Source organism: Homalodisca vitripennis, chromosome 2, assembly GCF_021130785.1.
Source record: "Homalodisca vitripennis isolate AUS2020 chromosome 2, UT_GWSS_2.1, whole genome shotgun sequence".
Lineage (NCBI taxonomy): Eukaryota > Metazoa > Arthropoda > Insecta > Hemiptera > Cicadellidae > Homalodisca > Homalodisca vitripennis.
Window position 1 is genome coordinate 110,000,883 of NC_060208.1, and position 18,822 is coordinate 110,019,704.

The following is an 18,822-nucleotide window of genomic DNA, read 5'->3' on the forward strand; positions in this document are numbered from 1 at the left end:
AAAAATATGGCATGTTACTTGTATGTTGATAACTCATTTTAAATCCAGAGTGAGTAATGTTAACCATGAGTACTTCATTACAGGGTGTAAAAATCCTTCAATTCTCTACCCATAGAAAATGGTTTCTTCCTTTTGAAAAAAGTTGTATATGTAATGTTTTACACATTATAACAATCAATCAATCAATCAACATTTTTTATTGCCATAAAATAAAGATCATAAACAAAGTCTCATTACAGCTTTCATTATGAATATAGCCAAGTCAATTATAAAACTTAGATATCTTGTTACGTAAACATAAACCACAATACTCAAATCTGTGACATTCACGGGACAAAAGGCAGGTAGAGACTCACATACTGAGGAGGGTGATTTTGTTAAAACATCCTGTTTATACTTATCAAATGAATTATTTAATGAACATGTCAATTAGGTATATTTTTTATAACTTTCTGACATGATTTCTAACATTAATTATAAAATTTGAAAGTGAAATGTTTTTTCTGCGTTTTTAGTCTAAAGAAAGAAATACTCAAACCATTTAATGACCCAAGATAATGGTACAAAATTAAAAATTGTTCAATCTTTAAAACTAGCTGAAGTGCAATTGATTATGTGGACATGTGTAAAATGAACAAACTGCTGTGGCGGTAGAGCAACACACGACCTAATACCTGGGGGTTTATGTACCTACCCCCGCCAATAGCTCTAGTGGCCAGCACACCAACTTATGGCTTACAGCCTGGCAGTAAAAGGGTTAAAGCAAAAGTACTCACCCTGCCTTGTCTATTAAATATTTTAACTTGGACTGATATTTTACCAAGAGATTTGACTTATTGCTATGTTACTGTAGCTTAGAAGAAATTGAATTAATTTTAGATCAAAACTTTTATTAACCAGAGCCCCATTTTCTCTTCATAACACCTATTTAACATGATTCACCTTTTGAAGTCTTACATCAAGTATCTGATGTATTTCATTTATTATAGGTCTGGCCTGTGCTTTCTGTAATTGTGACTGATTATTGTCTTTTAAGATACACACTTCTTCTCAACACCATAAACAATGCTTCACCAGCACATATACATATAAACCCACCTTAGCATAGTAAGGGTTTATAATGAGTTTTACTGCTTGATACTACTCAGTAGTGAAGATTTAATAGGGATAGTAATATTTTGTAATAACTTGTCAAATAGTGTCTTGTTGATTATTTTAGGCTCCATGCACATGTTTTTAGGAGGAAAGATCAACAATGTAAAGCGTTCATTGTAGCTTCTTCGTTGGTGTCATTTTTTGGATCTCTTCTGACGAACATGATTCCAGATCCCAGGAGTCATGCAATAAGAGGAGGATGAACTGGAGCTGAACTCAACATTCACATTGAATCAATCCTTCTTATCACAGCTACGTTATGTGTAGAAAACTCGGTTGCTCCACTGTGCTTAAAGGTTGTGTCATAAACATAGTGTACTCAATTGTGTAGCTGATGAGACAATGGGAATACCTATTCATCTATATTACACTATAATTTATAGTCTAGGTATCTTTGATGTCGAAACGATGTAAGCATTAGTTTTGAGGTTCTTTGTTGCCAACTTTTTTTGGATCACCACACAAACATGACTACATCGAGTCCAGGAATAAAGGCTGTGATAGCATTAAATTCCAGATGCTGCATGAAGAAGACGGTGAACTGGAGCTGAACTGAACATTCACACACCAGACAGGTTAAATTATATCATGCTAGATAATCAAGGAGGGTAATATAATCTTACACAAAAAAAGGAATGATAGTTCTTATTTTTTTTTAATCAGAAACAGTACTTTCATACAAAAATGTAATAAAACAATAACACACCACTTGGATTCTTTGGTAAATTTTTTCTTAGTTCATCAATGGCAGTGCATGTAGTGAATGAGAAACAGCATTATCAAATATCGTAACCAAATTTCCCATCTGAAACAATAATAAATTGTATTATTATGTTGAAGTAAAAGAGGTTTCATAATTATTCATAAATTAGGCCCTATCACTAGATAAATATGCAATACAATTAATTTTATTGTAACAAGTTTCTATATAAAGGTGATTTTTTTCATGTAATGACAAAAGATGTACTCTATGCTAGGAAAGTTAAAATAAATAAAGTAAGAAATAATACACAGACAAATTTATCAGCATTTTTAAATACCAATTTTCCCTGGCTTATGCATTTATATAAACAAGGTGAGATATCTCAAAATCTCTCTCGAGGCAACTGACATTGGTATCATTTGTTTAAATAAACATTGGTTTATGTCTGATGAAATTACATTTCAAAATAGTATAACTAGATTTAGAACAGAAACATATTATAGAAAATATGGTCAAGAAGGTGATACCTGTATTTTATTGATGGGTAATTTAAATTTAGTTAAAAAAAGAAATCAGAGTGTTTATTTTGAGGATTGAATTATTGAAGGATCAAGTATAGAACTAGCTGAATAAAATACAATTATTATTTCAACTTATAGAGTGCCTAATTCTGTTAAGGGGATTTTCCAACAATTTTTAATAAACTAAAATCTATGTTTGTTTTGTTAGAAAAGGAAACTAGAAATAAAACTATTTACATTGCAATGGTTTTCAATATAGGTTTAATTGAAAGCAGTAGAGCGCCTAACCTCTGAGATATGTTTTAAATTTTTATTAGGTTTCATGGTTATATGGTGCTGAATGTTTTCTTGATCCCACAAGAATAAATACTTTTTCTAAAAGAGTATTGATAAAATCCTCAGCAATAAAACTGAATTAAAAAACTTAATTGTGATCAAGAGATATTATATCATCAGGCTCTCTTTCTTGAAATGATTGATATTAACAAATCTTGTAAAAACGAGAAAGGGAATCAAGCCCCTAATGTTAAAAGAATTTTTTTCAAAACAAAATGATTAAGTTCTCTTAATGAGGTCCATTGGAACGTTCTTAAGTAAATGCACCCTCAAGATCGTTTTAATAGTTTCTTTTTACAATTTAAGTTGATCTTTGAACATTTTATATACTAGGCATGTTTTTAAAGTAAGTACCGTTTTTAAATTACGCCGCCGCAGCGCTGTAGTTGCCGTTTAGCGCATGCGTGTAGTGTAACTACATCAGTTGGGAAGCCACAGTCACCATTACGACGCCGTTTATCGAGTCTTCGTTTGTTTACGTGATTTTAAAATCCCGTCGACTGTGAAGGCTTAAAAGCAATTGATATTCATCGTCAAATCAGTGAAGTTTATGGTGAAAACATTATGAGTGAAGGAATGGTGTGGAAATGTGTTAAGGCCTTCAAAGATGGCCGCACAAACGTTCATGATTAGGAACGAAGTGGGCGACCTTCAGTCATTACCAATGATCTCATTCAAAAAGTGGGCTGTAAAGTGAAAGAGAACAGACGGTTCACAATTTCGTCCTTAGCTGAAAAAAGTTCCTGCTATATCAAGAAGTGTTTTCTACGAAATTATGTCCGAACGTTTAAATTATCGGAAACTGTGTTCACGGTGGGTACCGAAAATGTTGAATGATGAGCACAAAACCAAACGATTGGGCAGTGCATTGAGCTTTCTCGAGCGTTACAGTAATGAGGGCGATGATTTTTAAGCCATATCGTTACAGGCGATGAAACGTGGGTAGCCTACGTTACACCAGAATCAAAACAACAGTCAATGGAATGGCGACATTCAACATCCCCTTAGGAAAGTCAAATTCAAGCAATCAATTTCTGCCCAGAAAATCAGGTTTGGGACAGACAGGGTGTGTTGTTGGTCAATTTTCTGCCTCACGGTGAAACGATTAAGGCAGCCGTGTACTGTGAAACTTTAAAAAAAACTGAGCCGTGCAATTCAAAAGAAAAGGTGTGGCATGCTGAGTGCAGGCGTCGTTTTGCTCCACGACAATGCTCGTCCACATTCAGCAAATCGAACGCAAGAGCTCATTACTTCATTTGGCTGGGAACAATTGGACCATCTACAGATACAGTCCCGATCTAGCACCTAGCGACTAACATTTGTTTCTGCACTTAAAGACACATTTCGTGGGGAAGCGTCATTCCAATGATGAAGTAAAAACGTCTGTGCAACAGTGGTTGTCCAGTCTGGCGGCAAACTTCTTTGACGACGGCATACAAAAGCTGGTCTCAAGATACAAGTGCCTTAATAATAATGGATATTATGTAGAGAAGTAGAGGAAAGAATGATCTTTCAGGTAAATAAAGTTTTGTGTGAAAAATTTACTTGTTGATTTTTTTAAATATTAAAACGGTACTTACTTTCTTGTTGCTTTTTACAATTATTGATGCCTAGTTGTGACTAGTTTTAATACAGCCTGCTTAAAAGAACAAAAAGTACTAGAAAAACTGTCTCAAACCACTGAGTTTATATAATGTTACTGTAAATGATAGTATTGGACCTCTGTATGATTTTTATTCTATTTAGTTTGTAGAATAGTACCTTGTTACATGTACTTTTGACTTGGTCATCTGGTGGCAAATAGACATTATCAATACTTGTAGAAGTCTTACGGCAATCAACATGATTTGATTTGAAAATTCTTTTCCTTTAAAACACATTCTAAATAGATTAACAACAACAACAAAAAACATGGATAATTTTAGCAAGTAGCCATAAGCTAACAGAAACTTTCTCTGAACTTAATTGTAGTAATGACATAATATACGAGGGATAGCCAATATCTGACTATTTTAATAACAAGTCCGTCAACATTTCTAAAGAGATTAATCTGAATCCAGATGTAAACCAATCACTTAAGAATTTGTTTGATTTAAAAATTCATAATGATGTCTAATTAAACATTAAGACTGTTTCAGTTCACATAGTACGTAATACAATTAAAAACTGAAAAACGAAAAGTGAACTGTTATGAACGTAGCATGATAAATCATAAGTTTTGTTTTTAAGTCAACACATTTCTTAAGATTAACATATGGAAACAAGCAGAGCTTCTAACAAAAATTTGAAAATATTTTGTTCATGACAGATTTGAGTCTACATGAATTCTTAAAAAAACTGCTGATTTAAAAACTAATGCGTTGACTCTCTAACTTGATTAAAATTGAGTTAAAGTCAAGATGGTTCTGGCTTTGAAGATTTTGGAAACCAACTAATTGAGTTTTAGTGGAACTCAATTTCAAACCATTTGCTGTGAACCATATTGATAATTCATTGAGCCTTGAATCAACTTGTGCAAGCCAATATTAGAAGTGTATTTGAGAATTGCTGCAGCATATAATAAAAAATTGTATTTGCTGGGAGTTTTTAAAACATATATTAAAAAGAGAATAGCCCATAATTGATTTTTGTGGGATGCAACAGTTAAATTACTTCCATTTTAACTTAAACAACATATGTTTTAATACAACTGTATGACAGAATCAACACAAAAGATAATAGTTTGTCTTGTACCAACTAGTAAAAGAGGAATTTTAATGGAGTTTTATCCAAGAGGATTTCTTGCATCACACAGTCATCAAAGGTGAAAGACATTTTCTAAATCCAACAGAAATATTGAAGGTTCATGACATTTTCCAAAAGAAAAACTTCATGTAAAGGAATAATTACAGATTTAAATCTGTTAACCTGTCCATCAATTAATGTGCTGATATTTTTATTGTTTATAAGGTAGAAGCTCCATGAAATAATAGTGAAATGTTCATAAGAATGGGAAATGTAAGAAGTAAAAACATAATCTGTATCCATGTTGGACATGTCTCTAAATGCAACCTGAGATAAAACCATCTAAAGGCAGCATATAATAATAATTGATCAATTATTTATTGATCAGTATAGACGAATAAAACAAAATATCTTACCTTTTGTTCTTACAGTCTGGTAAACTATCTGTGTTTTGATTTAAAATCACCAATTTTAACTTCATCTTCTTTTTGAACCACATTCTTTGTTTGAGATTTTATCTTCTTTATTTTTGCTTCAAATTTGTCTGTAAAGGCTTTCATTTCATTTTTCCACCTTGAATCATATTGAGATAGTCAACAAAAATATAGATACTTTAACACCCCATCAGGTACATGCGACCTTTCACAACTGCACCCCATCGGGTACACACCAGGCTTTCATCAAGCACGTTGTGAGCCCAAAAGTTGCTATGCATTTCCTTATTGTGTTTTTGTTTGCCTGTCTTGATGGTTTTTTAAATGTGATTCCATGCTTAAATAAATACCTTATCTTGTCGGACACACAAATGCTTCAATTTTAAGTTATATTACTTTTTTAGGTACTCCTTGGGGTACACAGAGAAACATTGAAACAATTGACAAATAATTTGTTTTGCTGAATTGCAAAGCCTATATTCATTTCTTGTTATACTTAGAAGATAACATAAACAAGGTTACAGTTTTTCACCACTATTATTATTGAAATATTCAAGGACAAATAAAAAAGTCCAAAAATTAGCCATTGTTGTGAACATATTGATAAAATCTATAATGCTAACACATTTGACACATAATTTCTTTTTAAGTCCCTGACAAGTAAATAAGGCATGAACCTGAAATGACTTTCTTAATTAATATTACCAGAATACTCCCATGAATGTAAACTGCTAAAAATAAAAGTAGTAAATAAGATGCTAAAAATACACTAAGAAATAAACCCCAGCAAAATATAACTCTAAACAAGAGTAACCATATCAAAATATCAAGTAATAGTTGTTTACTATATATCCAACACAACATCAAAACATTACCAATCGGTCTGATGACAATTAACTTAATGAACAAACATGTTTGAAAAGGATCTTCAGTTAAATAAGGACTTTGAATTCATGTATATATTGGTATTTCTGCACAGTTTACTATTGAACAATATTTTTACATAATTATCAAACCGGCTTGAGGTCTGAATTATACTTGTCAAATCAGATTTCTCTGTTGATGCTAATATTGATTGATTAGGATTACCCAGTTCATATTCAGCCAACATCACAATGCTTTAGTAAAACTTAATCACTGAAATTGTAGATTACTTACTTGTCATTCATGTGACCATAAGACTCATCGAGTTGTTTATACAGTTCTAGCGTGTTGGCCACACTGACTCTAGCTTGCACATTAGCTGCATTGTCTCTGTGTAAAATCGTCTCACTGCAAACAACAATTTAAAATTATGTTTGTGGCATTTAAGATTGGATCCTTGTTCTCTAATCTAAAATCATCTAATTTTTAATAATAGCATTGATGTGTAGATGATTTTTTATTTCTGTGTTTTTTCTTGAATCTGATTTTTATTTATGAGATAGGTTTTTAGGTTTTGGTCCTATTAGTTCTAGAGATATGTACTGAGAATATAATACATTTAAAACAACAATCTTATGTTATGTACACAGCTTGAGCAATCCAGTTTATTCTTAGCGTGACATGTTTCGCTCGATCACGGCAATGTCATAATCACACTAAAATAAGTAAAACCACAGTGTAAGCCTACACACACTAACACAGGCATAAAATAGATTAATTAAAAGGACAGTGAAAACCATGACTGTACGACCGAGTTGAGCGTCACACACGGACTGGTTGGTAGTTCGCGTACAAGACACCTGGTTAAGGCATCTTCTAAGTTATCTGTTATATCTCATTCGAGTCGACCGCTTTGTATGTATTCCTATTATTGAGGTTCTGTCATAAATGGGATGGTTTCTCCTGCTGATTCTTTCACTTAAAATATTGTTCTCACTTGAACAATGACCTTTATACAGGCTGACCTGTAACTCTCTGGATGTATATGTATATGTCCAGAGAGTTGCGGGACACCCCGTATATATGTATGTATGTTTGCCCTTTAAACCCTCATTTGCCAGAAATAACAAACAGAGTAGGTAGTTCACTCCTCCTCTGTAGCAGCTGTATGTGAATAATCCAAAACAGCACATTAATTATAACTGTTTAGTATCTAAGTTATACTTGACTATAAAAAGCTATTTACTGTAAAAGTAGCTAAATCAAATCAAATCATTTATTGTCAGGACACTACAATAGTGTATAACAACGTCAACAAGTTATAACATGTGAAACTAGTTAAAGAAGCATACTATTACTAGCATTGTAAAATTCATTTACACTATATATACACTTCTTAAGCAACATGTTTTTTATAGAGGTTTCAAACCTAGGCCTAGATAATATTTTTATATGTTCAGGTAAAGCATTGTACAATTTGATTCCCAGATACCTAAAGCTACTTTGCGTGCTTGTGTATTTACACTTCATCAGCAACAGATCATTCCTATTTCTCGTAAAATAGTTATGGTTATCACTAAGGCTAACAAGGTCATTCAAGTTATCTTTAACATACATCAAAACACTTAATACATAAACGGATGGCAGGGTTAAAATATTAAACTTTGCAAACCAAGCTTTACAGTGATCTCTGTTAGATACACCAGCAATCAATCTAACAGCCCTTTTTTGCAGAATAAAAAGTTTTGTTGCATACTGTGTATTGCCCCATAAGGTGATTCCATAAGTGATAAAGCTATGAACATAAGCATAGTATACAAACAATAAATAATCAGTTGAAATTGTGCCCTTTAATGCCCTAATTAAGAAAACACCTTTAGCAACTCGAGAGGCTATATAGTTAATATGATCATGCCACTTGAGATTCGACTGAACATATATTCCAAGAAACTTAATACTATTTTCGCTACTTTTACTGTACAAATTAAGAGGTAGGTCTTGAACTTTTCCAATGTTTATGCAAAGTTTATTTGCAGAACACCAATCCAAGACAGTAGAATTTTTATCGCTAAGTTTATTTACACTGTCCAAGGCTGATTCAGTACTAACCAATAGCCCCAAGTCATCTGCAAAGAGATAAGTATTTACACAGCTGTCATTTAGATTTCCTGGGAGGTCATTTATATAAAGAATAAATAATGTTGGCCCCAGTATTGAGCCTTGCGGCACTCCAAAGTTAACAGGTTTAGTTACTGAATATGAACCATTTAAATATACACATTGTGACCTATTTGTCAGATAAGAGTTAAAAAAATCAAAACTAATTGATTAAAACCACAAAATTTCAATTTATTGACTAGAATACTATGTTCAACAGTATCAAAGGCCTTTGAAAGGTCATAACTTCTAAGATTAACAACATTTTTTTGTTCAAGGCCATCAAAACAAGCACTTACAAGAGCCTGTACCGCTTTTATGGTACTGCGATTAGAACGGAAACCAAACTGACAGTCTTATTTGACTCTAAATAAGCCACAATCTGCCCATGTACCAACCGCTCAAAGACCTTCGACACAGCTGGAATAATAGAAATAGGTCTATAGTTGCAATGCTTGTCCCTAGGACCTTTCTTATGAACAGGAATAACCTTACTAATCTTAAATATATCAGGAGAAGTTCCACTATTAATACATTTATTAAACAAGTAAGTCAAGACCTCACAAATATGTTCGGCAGCAGCTTTTAGTACATGTGCATTGATACCAAAAACATCCAAACATGTGCTATTGCTTAGGCTAAGAATAGCTCCATAGGTTTCCTCCACCTTAATTTCCTTAAAACTAAAGTTAAAATTTATAGTCTCTGAATTACAGGACTTGTCAAGATAATAAAAATAATCATAGGTACTATTACCAATGTTTTTACAAGTATCTTCCACAGAAGAGACCAAAAAATCATTAAAAGTGTCAGGACTGAGAAAATGAGACTTGGGAACTGGCCTGCTGTTGACTTTGGCTGACTTTTTTATTATGCCCCAAGCAGCTTTGCTTTTATTTTTGGATCTATCTATTACACTATTGTTATGACAAAGTTTAGCTCTGTTTATCTCACGTTTGTACACTGCTTTGAGACTTCTATATTTTGCCATTACATCCTTCTTATCCTTAATTGTATTTTAAGTAATAAAATATAACCTATCCAGCTCAGACTTAGTTTAACAAAACCCTCATGATACCATCTAGTACATGAACTTTTAGCTTTTAATTTCAATTTTTTAATTGGAGCAGCACAATTTAAGGCCCATAAAAAAAGGTCAAGAAACATTTTAAACTTTACATTGATACTTAAATTAAGGCTATATACATCTAACCAGTTAATTTGGCTAAGATAATGCTCAAAAAAGGATACCCCAGACAAGCTCAAAGGTCTAGTTAAGTGTTTTAATATGAGACTGCTTCCCGTCGATCCATCAGTCTCGATATCCGCAACAAAGAAGATGATGTTGTGATCAGAAGCAGGATTATGGAGCACCGACGATTGTCCTCTATCAGGATGTAGGGAAGTTAGTAGGTTATCAATGCAGCTACCCGCAGTTCCACAAGAGTTAGTATTTGGCCTCGTGATATCCGACACAGTCACATTCAATCCAAAACTATCAATTAAGTTTAATAGTTCATGGGTCTCTTCATTGTCTGCCATAAAGTTTACATTGAAGTCCCCAACTACAATAATGTTCCCCCCCCCCCACCCCCCCCCCCCCCCACCCCCCCCCCCCCCCACCCCCCCCCCCCCCCACCCCCCCCCCCCCCCACCCCCCCCCCCCCCCACCCCCCCCATAAAAAAATTTTTGGGAAGGGTTAGCAGATTTTTGAATGTTGAAATAAAGGGGACAGATATTTATTATTTTTCTTTTTCTTATTAGAAATCAATAAAATCATTAACAATTACTTGGTTTGTAAATTGGGATGAATTTTTGTCATTAACTAATAAAAGTTTAGTGCTCCACACATCAAAAGCCTGCTACTGTTACCATAAGAGTTTCTACATGAAGATGGACAGGGGTCTGCAAGCAACCACAATATGAGACTTTGAGAAACTTTCCAGGTGTTTACAACCTTGAAGAGATCCAGGGGAAGTAAACCATTGTTTCGATTGCCAAATAAATTCAGTCTAGTCTTGTATTATTTTGCACTGGAGTATGTGATATCTTAGTTCCATAAAATATTGAAAATTCAATACTATTTTAATGTAATATTTTTGTATAAATATGTTTACACAGAACTAATCAAATTGAGAATAAAATGTATCGGTTCATCCATGTCCCAAACTTGCCATATATTTTTCCTGTGATGGCAGCCCTATTTTGCCTACAAAGATGTTTTAACTGTTTTGAAGCATGTTTTACTAAAAAGTATAGTTGTTAAAGTGGTTTTCACATGGGATGAAGAATTTTGGTTATTATTAAAGAAAGAAAAAAAATTTAGCTATTGTTGTACCTTCATTTCTGTAAAACTGGCACCTACAAAAATATTTTTAAACAATCAATAAATCCAAAAAACTGCATATATAAATAAGTTAGGAATTTGTAAAATAACGTATTTATAAGAAAATAAAAAATATGCTACAACTTATAAAAACTGTAAACTGACAAAAATACATGAGCAATAAAATAATATTTTACATGTTACTTCAACATTTGTTATGATAAAAGTCTTACAAATCTATGTTTTACTGGATGGGTATATATATTTTTTAGTAATTTAAGGTAAGAGCTGATCCTTTTCAGCCTTATTCTACCTGTCCTTAAGGGCCACTAGCCTGGGAGAGAATCTTATCAAACAGAATAAGGAGAGTCAGTACATTACAAGTTCGATAGTACTGACAAAAAGTGCAACAGTCACAGACAGGATTTGAACCTATGCTATTTTCAACTCAGATCCTAAGTCCAACACATAAGATCATGAGACTACTGACTCTCTCTTAAGGTACTACTGAGGTCTATCTATAAATCTATAAATTCATTCATAAAAACTTTAAAAAAAAAAACATGTAACTATTTTTTGAAAAATAATCCCTTTTTACTGAATTAACACTATCTAATAGCTGATAATTTAAGCTTTTGATTGATATGCAATACTGTTGAACACATTCATTTTTATTTGTATCAATATTTAAAATACTGAAATATAGTGCCATTATAGTCGTTGGCACCAACTACTATTTTATTACATTAAACCAGGAAACTTTCTTTGAATTATAAGTTTTTGTTAATTAGTTTCCTTATGAACATGCAAGCAACTAATTATGGGTGTTAATGTTTTAACTGGTGGTTTAATACATAATAAAAACAAATGTGACACTCCAACTAAATTATAGGTAATGGCCAGTAAGGAGGTTAAAGTTGCACTAGAGTATTAAGAGATTTTATCACAAATGAAAGATATTAAATCACTCAACTTAATTTAACTGCTGTTTGTAATCATTGGAGTGATAAATGTAGAATTATTACTACATCATAGAAAGGCTAGCAGTTGAGTGACTCCTAATCCTGTACTACATGTATGTAATCTCACTGTGAGGTGATTGACACTTGTGGAAATCAGTGTGAAAATAGCCGAGTAGCACAGAAAAGTTTGCACTTGAGTGTTATCTAATCCTGTGTTCATGTAACAAAGTTTGGGAAAGTTGAAAATTTTTTCAGATCAAACTCAGATTGTACAAAAGAAATATCTAAACTATGGGGAAAAGGAAAAAAGGGATGGGGTGACAATTGTAAATAGTGCACAATGCAAGTGAATTAGTAGAACCAACCCTGTATGACTAAGTTAGGATTTATTTGTTGAGATCTAAGATTAGATTCTTTTTTCTTTATTATTTATTTCTATTTTACTTATTACTGGTTTTGTTTTGTGGGAATATTTAAAATATCATTATAAATCAGATTAGTCGACATGACTTGTCTGGTCTTTTGAATTATATCATATATCATAGTGTTTACTGTTTTTAAAAGATATTGTTACAAATAGACCTAATTACTGTGTTGGTGATATTTTGAAGAAAACTCAAGAATGTATTGCTGCAGTGTATAAGTATCATTACAAAGTGCCCAAAGATTTTGTTTCAAAGCCTTTCATGGGAAAAGTGTTGGAGAAATAAATTTTCAGAACTGAAAAAAGTGTAATCAACATTAATCATTTTGAAGAACAGTTCAAGAACAAGTTCTTTATAAAAAGGAAAATATTTAACTATTGCACAGTTAAAAGACGTTTTAGGGGAGAAAACTGGTTTTAAGAACTAAATCTATGGTAGATACACAATGAAAGAAAAGACAAATTGGGAAGATCAGTTATACCTTGATAAAACATGAACAACTCAAATTCAAAATAAAATCTGGTAGGATTCAAATTCAAGGTGTCTTTAGGTGAGGGACCAGGACTAATATTATGTCATGCTGGATTGGAAAAATATGGAATTTTGGAATTGGTTTTTGTATTTTAATGTAATTTAACAGTGACCAATATAAGCTCTATCTACAGCAAAGCTGGTGTTTTATGGTAAGAAAGGCAAAACCTTAACTGACAACTATTAGGAAATGAACAGCAATTTATTGGCATGCTGAAAGAACTGGAAGAATTATGATCAAAGTAATAGTAATGGATAAGTAAGTTATCATTCTACATATACTGCCCACAATCAAACTATGAAAGCTGGCGTAATCATTTGGTTTAACACATTCACTGCAAAATTTTTGCTTATAGGGATCACAGAATACTAAAGAAATTTTAATGTGATAAAACTTAAGATTTTATGTCTATGAGCCTGGGGATTGATATCCAAATCTGAATTTGAAGGTGTATTTCCACAAAATTGTGACGTATCATTTTGAGGACAGATGGTAATCAGCCGTATGGTACAACATTGGACCACTGTCCCCGCGCACCTACTTGTTTGGCCCATCTCCTTCTATGGGCACTAGAAGAGTGTCAATCCACTCAATCTGTATGGGTCTCATACATGCAGTGTAAATACACGATGTGGTTGTCCACATCCGAGTCACCTTCACTTCCTTACTGTTTGGAATCATCTGTGTCAGCGTCACCAACCATTTGCTGCACGGGACCGGATTGCAGTGTAAACATCAACTTCTTCTTCATCATTGCCTAAAACTGGCTGTGCAAACGTAGAAGTGGATTAAATCCCCTGTAAACCCAGTATGTGTAACATACGAAATAATGCATAAAACCAGATGCAGATAATTAGAACATTTCACACGAATCACAGGAGGTCCACTCTGCACTATGGGAACAGCAAACCGACACGCGTTTGAAATACCTACAGACCCAAAGCAACATGTAACAAAACCAAATCATTTACCACCAGAGACTGAGCCACACTGAGGAGTGTTATATTGCTAGACAATGGGACACACTGACAGTTCATGCATATTGTTTCAGAAGGTTTACTCCACACTGTGGGAACATCTAACCGATACATGTGCAAAATATCTACAGGACTAGAGCAACATGCATATTGTGCTCGGAGGTCCTAAGACACACCAGCAATATCTCCATAACGGACATGTTAAGGTAAACACATTCCTCACAAACCAGATCTCTTGTTAACTGAGCTGTTGGATTTCATTAAGGTAGATAAAAAAGATATATATTGTAGCATCACGGATGGGATATGAAGTTACCAATTGTCATCTTATCTTTGTCAGTACAATCCCCTTGAATTGATATGGACTAAAGTAAATGAGAATTAGCGAACACAAACAAAATATTCAAGATAAGCGATTTAAATATTAATGAAGGAAGCATTGCAGAATTAAACTGCTGATGATTGGATAAAGTATATAAATGATGAACAGGAACAGGACTTTGTGACCGAAGGAATTTGATGTTGCTATCCAACATGACCATAGAATTGCTGGAAGACAGTAAATTCAGCACAGATTCAAAATGAAATATAAAATTAATTGTACTGCATTCTTGTATTTTATTCAGTAATAACAGTACTATATGTAAATGTTTACTATCCTTACTTTGTGTTATACATTTTAATTTTGTGTATGTTTGTTATAAGTAACATATGTAATTGATTTAAATAATTGGTAAATACAGAAAATAATCAACATAAAATACAACTAAATATGAATTGAAAACAGAAATATCAAAAATTAAGTTTCAGGTTAATGAAGTCAATTTTACATTCAAATGACATGTTTCAAAGCTTGACCTCAACCCACCAGTTTTGTTTGAGTTGACTATAATAAAAACTAAATCACCTATAACTAATCATCCTGTTAAAAATTAACCTGAACATTTTTCAGAACATTTTCTAGAAGTTAACTAAATAAAAAGGGCTAGGATAAATTTATATTCTAACTTGCCATATAATTTATATTTAGATTTAAAAAAAATAACAACTAGGAAACTGCATCTTATTGCAGATAGCGAAATAAATAAAAACATCAAAGTATGTAGTTAACCTCAGTATGGGTAATGGCAAACCAAGGGTAGAATGCCTCAATTATACATTCATTGTAAAGAGAAGGAATTGTTATACTCTGGAATCAAATGGGAGATACCTAATATTATCTATGAATTTCATATAAAAAAAATCCAAATGAACTATGTTCAACAGTTGACCTTAAATTTTCATCTCAAGTGTCACTATAGAGGGGTACACTTAGAGAGGCTACAGAGCAAGTGAAACATGAGAGGGAAGAGGCAGAGGGACTATCACAGACGGAGAGATTCCAGGACAGGAATCTAGTCACCCTCCAGGAACTCCCGCTCCAGAGCTGCACCCATCATATTCCAGTCGCCATCACTGATTTCGTCAGGAGGTTCTTCACTGCCAACACTGTCGTCGTTAATCTCCACATCGCTTGGCAACTCTCCACCTCGACGGAACTTGTCACCCAGTGATTCATTATCTGACTCCCCTCCACCATCCTCACGTGGCCGCTTTCTCCCCCATCCCTTGATGTGGTCCCCTAAAACAACAGAAATGACCATCTCATATTTTGTTCAATTTTGTAAAGTACTGAATGTCAACATTGCGATTTTATTCTATATATGTAATATGTTCTATATTGTAAATATCAATGAAAGAAGAGGACAAATACAATCAGTGATATTCCTTATATCAGAATATTTTCCTGAGTTCAAAAACACTATGTAGGGATCATTTCACAGTCAGATTTATTTTTCAGGCAAGATTATACAGTGTTTCATAAAAGGTGTCTCACATTCATTGTGAGATAATGGATTGTAATAGAATAGTAATGTGAAGGGTTTTACTAACAAATCACCTCTAGGGAACTCCTTAAAAATGTTTTCATGAACTTTTAAGAACAGGGTGAAACAAAACCTGTGAATCTGGATATTTATTCCAGAGTTTCAATGTTAACATATGTAACGTTACAGAACGTCATTTCAAAGGTCTTGGCATGCCAAACCCTTGGTACATATGAAATTTAATTATCTTTTTTCATTTTAAAATGCCAACTGAAAACTGAGAAATATGACTTTACATATTAACATATTACACCGTAATAAATGTAGTTGTCAGGTTACAAAATTTTCAATTTCTTAATTAAACATAATTATTTTAAAGAGGTCTCTGCGATCTGTAATATTTATAAACAGATTAAATTTAAACAATTTAATTGGAATTATTTCAATGAATAATATTTGAAAGTTGAGGGAGAACCTGAGTGTGAGGTGACGGATTATCTGCTGGCGGTGCATTTGATCTCAATGAGTACCAAATATGGGCTTGTTGTTAGACAGTGCGTTGATTGGTTAAGTAGGCTTCCACTGGGTCCGACACACTTTCAGTTGAGCTGAGAATCTGGAATGTCTGTTATAATTATATTATAGTGTCGGTTGCACCACATGGGCCCATGTGTCTAGTTAAATGTACAACAGTAAATGACCGTAATTGCTATAATTTGAAAGTTTAGGTGTAGAAAGTTATTGTTTACAAAAAATATTTTATCAAGTTGTAAATAATTAAATTTTCAGTTCTTAATTAAAATGTAAGATTGTATGAAATTATTGGGATATCGTAGTGATTTCCTTAATTCATACTAAATTGCCATAGTGTAGTGTGTGAAAATATGTATAAAATGTTATTATCTCCACATTACAGAGATATCTTTATATTAGTATAATAAATAGTTGTTTGAATTTTAAAACATCAGTTACCAAACAAGACATAATACAAATAATCTGAAGTATAAAAAATTAAATGTATTGACTGTGAAAGCTGTTATATTTAAACAAATGTCAGAAATTTTAATAAAAGGTTTAAAGAACATATAAAAGCTTTGAAAATAAATAACATGTATACAATCAAATCAAATTTTGCTGAACATCTATTAGAAACGGACTATAATTTATAATTATACAAATATTGGAAAGAACATGGACATTTTATTTATCGAAAGGAAAGTAGAAAAATTAAACACAAAAGAAGAATTACATATCTAACTAAATTATAATAAAGATCCTCATAATATTCTAAATAGCAATATGAAAAATAAGTCAAACCCAATTTTAGAAAAAATATTAAATAAAGAATACTAATCAAAATTACAACTTTGTAATAAAAATTTACCATCTGTTTAGACAGTGCATAAGAGTATATTTAATATTTATTTACAGGTTAATGTATACTGAAGATGGCGGAATGTATACTGAGATGGAATTGTTGCACGTGTAACAATTAACCTTTCCAGCGTTATTGACGCGGATCCGCGGAGGGCCACTACAAGCTCAAAACGTTATTGCCGTGGATCCGCGTTTTTTGCATTCTTTATTTTCTTACTGCTAAGTTAGTTGAATATTTTGCTGCTAGATGGTTCTAGTAGTCATGCGACATACAGACGGGTTGCCCTGCCTCGAATTCTGTTACAATGGGAGTGGCAGTTGCTTGTAATTGGCCAAACACTGTCTAGCGGGCGTGGCCCCGCGCCTTTCACAAAGTCATTGACGGGAGCTCCCGTCAAGGCATCTAGCCAGTTAGTTAGTGAGAAGCGTCCGGTACACGCATATGTATTTCGGTTATCGCTTATTTTCTGTTGTGTCCTATTCTTTTTAAAGTCAATTATTCATATTATATACAGCAGTTTCCAGTATTTATTTAGTGTTTTTTACCATTATTCGTGTGAATGGCGAATCCAGACGATACGGAATTTGAAGATTTGGTAATTCTGAGCAATTACTTGGCCAACCCCAAACTTTTTCATATTTTTTTACGGTCATAAGGATGTTATCAGAAAGCAAGAAACATAATTCAAGCCCCGCAAGGCTGTCCTACAGTTTGCCGAGCGATAAGAAGGTTCAAAGTCCAAGCGATAACAGTGGTTTGCGGGAGACGCGCGGAATGTCAGTTGTGACAGCCCGCCACCAAATAAACACTCTTTGTCTACTTTTGTATTTTTCTAATTTTATTGGTTTGTAATATAGTATATGTTTATCTATAAAACTGTGTTTCATTCCCATACTTAATGAATAAATGATAAAAATATTAGTGACAACTACACTGCTATTCTACGATATTCTCAAAAGTTAACAATTAGCCTAGGAAATCCAAAAAGGGCTAAACAAATTTTATTTACCGTTAAATAACTCTATTTTGACATACAGAAACGAAAATAAATTTAACTTTACACATTGGAAATTTTAAAAAATTGTAACTTTATCAAAGATCAGGTCTAACTTTTCATGACGCTTAAAGGGTTAAATGTTTTAAAAAAGGTTAATGTTAAAGTTAATGGTTTCTTTATGGTTTTAATCGACTATTTATTATACTAATATATATTGAGAGAAGTCACCTGATAATATAAACATGTGTTAAATAATTGAATGGATAATAATTGGAGTTCATAATATTAAACTCTGTTAAACAAACCCAGTGCTCGACCAAATTTTTTAAATGTACCAAGTCCTTTTTGAGAATGGAAATGCCAAAATATTAAAGGAATTTCTTCTTTAAAGTCTACATTATGTTTATATGCGAGCATTTATGCAATTATACAACCCAAGTATATATGTGGAAGATTTGATGAGAC

General features: G+C 32.9%; 1 protein-coding gene and 1 long non-coding RNA gene across 2 annotated transcripts in view; both read right to left on the bottom strand.

Annotated features, from left to right (window-relative positions):
- Nucleotides 1–1,791: 1,791 nt before the first annotated feature.
- Nucleotides 1,792–7,177, bottom strand: LOC124354578. The gene is made up of 3 exons (XR_006921694.1): nt 7,032–7,177; nt 5,856–6,012; nt 1,792–1,960 (listed from the first exon to the last, which is right to left on the bottom strand). It is a non-coding gene; the product is annotated as an uncharacterized LOC124354578 (long non-coding RNA).
- Nucleotides 7,178–14,456: 7,279 nt separating this feature from the next.
- Nucleotides 14,457–18,822, bottom strand: part of LOC124354579 (RNA polymerase II subunit A C-terminal domain phosphatase) — a 42,723-nt gene continuing 38,357 nt past the window's right edge. Inside the window, exon 8 of the mRNA XM_046805146.1 lies at nt 14,457–15,738. Coding sequence (XP_046661102.1) covers nt 15,512–15,738 — 227 coding nt within the window. The 3' untranslated portion in view covers nt 14,457–15,511. The remainder of the gene's footprint in view (nt 15,739–18,822) is intronic.